Genomic DNA, 5,000 nt, shown 5'->3' with positions numbered 1-5,000 from the left:
GATACAACTGTGAAAGGCGGCATAATCATTTATGTAGGAGATTCTTGCTTTCATAATCTAAAATAATAAAAAACCTCACCTCACATAGCTCCTCTTCTTCTGCTATGTGAGCAAATCTGCGAGCGCTGAGTGCACGAAGTGTCCAACATTACACACTTCATTTTAACGTTTAAATAAGTGTATCATCTGGGTATTTAAAGTCCACTTATTCTTTTTAGGATTTTCAGTCTGAGCGCACTACAAACACACCTGAGCTCTTACTAGATATACTAGAAACTTCCTGGCAGGTGTGTTAAAGCAAGTTGGAGCTAAAATCAGCAGGACACCGGCCCTCCAGGAGCAAGTTTTGACACCCCTGATTTAGGCCAAGTTGACACAGGCATTTTTGTGAACCCTTTTTCTTTCCTTGTTAAAAAACAAACAAACTCGTCCACATGCACAATTGTCTGCAAGAAAATGCAAAAGAACCGCTGTCAAGAACATGCTAAAGCAACAGCTGGCGATGTACTCCAAATCTTTAAGTCATTTTGTCCAATCAGAAGCCTCAAAAAAACGGTTGTCAGTTTTGATTGGCTGTCAACATGTGAGAGTTCCGACCACTGCATATTTTGATGCCTCTTATATGAAGTTAAGTGGCATAATTTTTTGTGTGTTACAGTTATTAGCAGTGTTTTGGTTACGTCAACCATTGCACAGATGCGTATCTTGCAAACAACGGAGATTGCAGCTTACAATCTGCCATCACTAAAAGGAAAAGATGGCGCCAACAAGCCAAAAACTTGTCAGCTACATGACTCCATAGACTCCAGTGTTTTTTTTTTGTGTGTGTTTTTTTTTTTGGAAAGTGACCCATTCAGACCCTCTAGTTTTTCACGATTGCGCGATCGCTGAATCTGAGGCAAAAATTAACAATAAGTCGCATTGCATATTCAGTGCACGCAATGTATTTGAGTCTCTCTCGAAAAATGACGTCTTACCTGCACCCTCAGGGGGGAGTTGTTTTGCAGCCTTTGCAGTAAGCAGATGCGGAAAAAACTAGGGGGGTCAGCCCAATACTGCGTTATCTTTAGTGTTTTGGCCTGTATAAGTATGAAATTTACTTCAAATGGTCTTAATGTCTCAAGTCATAAATTTGACTTGCCCCTTATTCTTTTTTTTTTTTTCATTGAAATGTCTTTCTGTCCCTTCGTGTTTATCTATGCGTTTACCCTGAGCTCATGTAAGCCACAACAAAATCCTTGTTTATGCACATTTGGCGAATAAAACTGATTCTGGATTTTTTTTTCTTGTTTGCAGCAAATCCAGCATCCCACAGCTTCATTGATTGCCAAGGTGGCCACAGCACAGGATGACATCACGGGAGATGGCACAACATCTAACGTGCTTATCATTGGAGAGCTCCTCAAGCAGGCGGACCTCTATGTTTCTGAGGTTTACAACAACTTCTCATTTCAAAATTACAGTTGAAGTCAGAAATATGAATCCCTCTGAATTATTAACCTCCCTGTATATTTTTTCCCTATTTTTTGTTTAACGGAGAAAAGATTTTTTTCAACACATTTCTAAACACAATAGTTTTAATAACTCTTAACTAGATTAATTAGGTTAACTTTAGGGTAATTAGTAGGCCCACACGGAATCTGCGCGCGCAGAATTCCGCAGATTTTTAGTCCACTATTAATTCTGTTTATGTACTTGAGTAAATGTGTAAATCTGAATTTATTCAGTTTTTATTCAGTAATTTATTACTTTTTTATTTAATATATTAAGGTTTTAGTTATGATACTTCGCTGGATACTCCCAAAATAATTCCGCAAAAATCCGCAGATTTTTACCAAAATTCTCCGCAGAAATAGCTACAAATTTTCGCAGATTCCGTCTGGCCCTGGTAATTAGGCAAGTCGTTGTGTAATGATAGTTTGTTCTGTAGACAATCTGAAAAATAATTGCTTAAGAAGGCTAAAAATATTGGCACTAAAATGGTTTTAAAAAGTAAAAAACTTTTGGCTTTTATTCTAGCCGAAACAAAACAAGACTTCCTCCAGTCAAAAATATTACCAGGAATGCTGTGAAAAATTTCTTGCTCTGTTAATAATCGCTTTAAAAATACTTGACAAAGAAAAAAATCATTGGAGGGTGAATATATTTTACTCACTTTAACTGTGCTTCTTTTTATTTTTAATTGCCCCATCTTTTAAGCTGGTCTTTTTCCTTTTTGAAGGGTCTTCATCCAAGGGTGATTGCAGAGGGGTTTGAGGCGGCTAAAGACAAGGCCCTTGCAGTGCTTGAAGAGGTAAAAGTTGCTAAGGAGATGGACCGAGAGACTCTCATCAATGTAGCCAGGACATCACTCAGAACCAAGGTCCACACAGAGCTGGCCGATTTACTAACAGAGGTGAGTTGAGTTATTTGAATGTCTAATAATGTTTTCTATTCGGCTGCAGTGACAATAGAGTTTCTGTGTGAACTAGGGATGCTACCAGTAGGCATGGGCCAGTATAAGAATCTAACGGTCTGATAACCTTGAATAAAAATTAGGGATGTTCCGATCGATGGCCGAAGATCGGTATTGGCTGATAATCACATTTCATGACTCAATCGTTACTCACCAATCTGGCCGATCTCATGTACCGATCGTAGGTGCATGTTTATAAGTTTACAAACAGAGGAACATGCATAAGCGCTCCCGTATTTTATACATAGCCTAAGCCGAAGTAAAGACTTGAGGCTGTAATTGCTTCCAAAAGTGCATCAACAAAGTATTGAGCAAAGGCTGTGAATGAGACATACACTCATGCATAACTATATGGAAGCATGCACAGGAACATGTTGTTAGTGCTGCTCTACAAATTTCGAGAGTTTTGAAACTGAAGTTTTGCTATGTCACTAGCGACATAATGTTGCTGTTCTTGAAGCAGTTACACTTAAAACTTCATTGTAAGTATAGAGGGTGCTGAGGGAATCAGATTCAGCTAATTCACACATGCTTTATTAGCTCTTTCTCTCTCTACAATCTGCTTTAGTCTGCATAATAATATCCCAAACTTTTAATGTTAGCTACAAAACGATGTTCTGGAGTTTTGCAAGCTTGGGATGATATGCATGCCATGACTCCATTGTTGTGATCTAATAATTAAATAGTGCATATGTGTATCGTCTATTCAAATGTTTTCCTGTTTGTCTTCAGGCTGTAGTGGATGCTGTACTGGCCATAAGGAAACCCAACGAGCCCATTGACCTCTACATGGTGGAGATTATGGAGATGAAACACAAAACCGACAGTGATACTCAGTAAGACTCATAGCATTGTGTGCGGTCTCATGTCAATGTTAGACAACATTAATTAATCCAAATTATCCATTAAACAAATTAAATTAAACAAAAATTATCCAATTATAAACCATCTTGAGTTGAAGGTGTTCAGAAATGTGCAAATTGATGGCAAACACTTTGGACTTTTGTTTGTGTTTTAAATTTCAATCTCACTATTAGATAGCACAGTGGAGAAGGGAAGAAATTAACAAATGAACAACTCGCATCCAGGTTGAAAGTCAGTTCAGTTCTTCATCCATTTCATTCCCTCACAGAATCTGCTCACACAGAAATTTGCTGATTCCTGCCAGTGTTTAAGCCCATAATCAGTACTCTTTAATCCTAACAAAACATTGACCGTGCAGTTAAATTACAAATTTTAAACAAACTACAAATCAAAAAGGAACAATACAAATTAAAGAAGGCTCTTTAATAGAGTATTTGCACATTTGCAATGTCCGCTGCTAATAAAAAAAAACCTCTCACTAGGGACTGAGATGGCTGGTGTGGAGAGGAAAACCTTTCCTTAACCAGAAAGCAGGGTGCACAGAGGTAGTCAACTCATAGGGACTGGCCACTGGAATAAAATACTGATTATAAAATTCAGGGTGATTGAAAATTGAGAACTTCGCTCTTTCATTTGGTTGCTCATTTGGTCACTAGGAACGCTGTTGGCCCATGTATTAATTTATTTTGTTTTCATCTCAGTCTCTTTATTTATCTGGGGTCGCCACAGTGGAATGAACTGACAACTATCCTGCATATGTTATATAATAATATAATATCAAAGCTGTGGTCTTTTTAAATCGTCCTGTATAATATACGACATAATAAAGGAAATACTAAAAGATGCATACACTAGATTGAAAAGGAGAGGGGAAAGGAACAATCTACTACCTGGATCTGAAGCAGCACAGTTTTCCCTGTCAGACTAAAAAACATTTTCGCTATGAAAACACTGATACACTGTGATATCTGTAATGTTAGCACTCATCATAGCAAGCAGAGGTGCTAATCCTCGGTCTGCGTGGTTTGGCCTATTAATAACTTTTTGCGTGTAGACATCCATGACGGTGGTATTGCGCTCTGCTGCATCACATACGTTGCAAGTAAACGTCATTTTGCACTAATTGTTTGTATTTGTCTGGCACACCTCACCGCTGTCATTTTAGTCAGCTGCCCCACCTCTTGCTTGCCGCTGATGTGCAGGCAAACCAAGTTTGCGGCAGAAAAAACTCTTCTGTTCAAAACATGTACCGTGATTGTTTCAACATTTTTAGCGATTTAAATGATCACATTTTTTAACTGATTTTCAATCGGCTCACGGTGAATCGTTACATCCCTAGTTACAAGGTAATATTGTATCATTTTAATAAAATAATGTATAGCTGTATGCTAACGTTTGACTGAGTTTAATCTGCAAACATTGCGATGCTACGTAGTTAATAAAATCGATAAAATACTGCAGTAACCAAACCATTATTCCTGCCATTAAAGGCGCCTCCTGCTGGTTTAACATCTTTATTCAGTATATGAATAATGTTCTCATTTAGGATTAGCTATTTACAATTAGTATTTAGTAAATATACTGCAAGTTAAAATGTCGCCAATGTTAACGGTCGAAACCTAAAGTAGCGATAAGGTCTTAAAGGCCTGATTGCTCAATATGCCCGGGTTTAGCTAACAAG

At 37.8% G+C, this 5,000-nt stretch overlaps 1 protein-coding gene across 1 annotated transcript in view; it reads left to right on the top strand.

The window, feature by feature from the left end:
* cct6a (chaperonin containing TCP1, subunit 6A (zeta 1)) overlaps positions 1 to 5,000 on the top strand; it is a 20,106-nt gene that overhangs the window by 3,626 nt on the left and 11,480 nt on the right. The window contains 3 exon segments of the mRNA NM_201290.1: positions 1,297 to 1,431; positions 2,222 to 2,395; positions 3,188 to 3,291. Of these exon segments, the coding sequence (NP_958447.1) occupies positions 1,297 to 1,431; positions 2,222 to 2,395; positions 3,188 to 3,291 (413 nt within the window).

This window comes from Danio rerio, chromosome 21 (genome assembly GCF_049306965.1).
Source record: "Danio rerio strain Tuebingen ecotype United States chromosome 21, GRCz12tu, whole genome shotgun sequence".
In the NCBI taxonomy this organism is placed as follows: domain Eukaryota; kingdom Metazoa; phylum Chordata; class Actinopteri; order Cypriniformes; family Danionidae; genus Danio; species Danio rerio.
The sequence above is the reverse complement of the archived record's forward strand: the minus strand, read 5'-3'. Positions and strand labels throughout refer to the sequence as shown.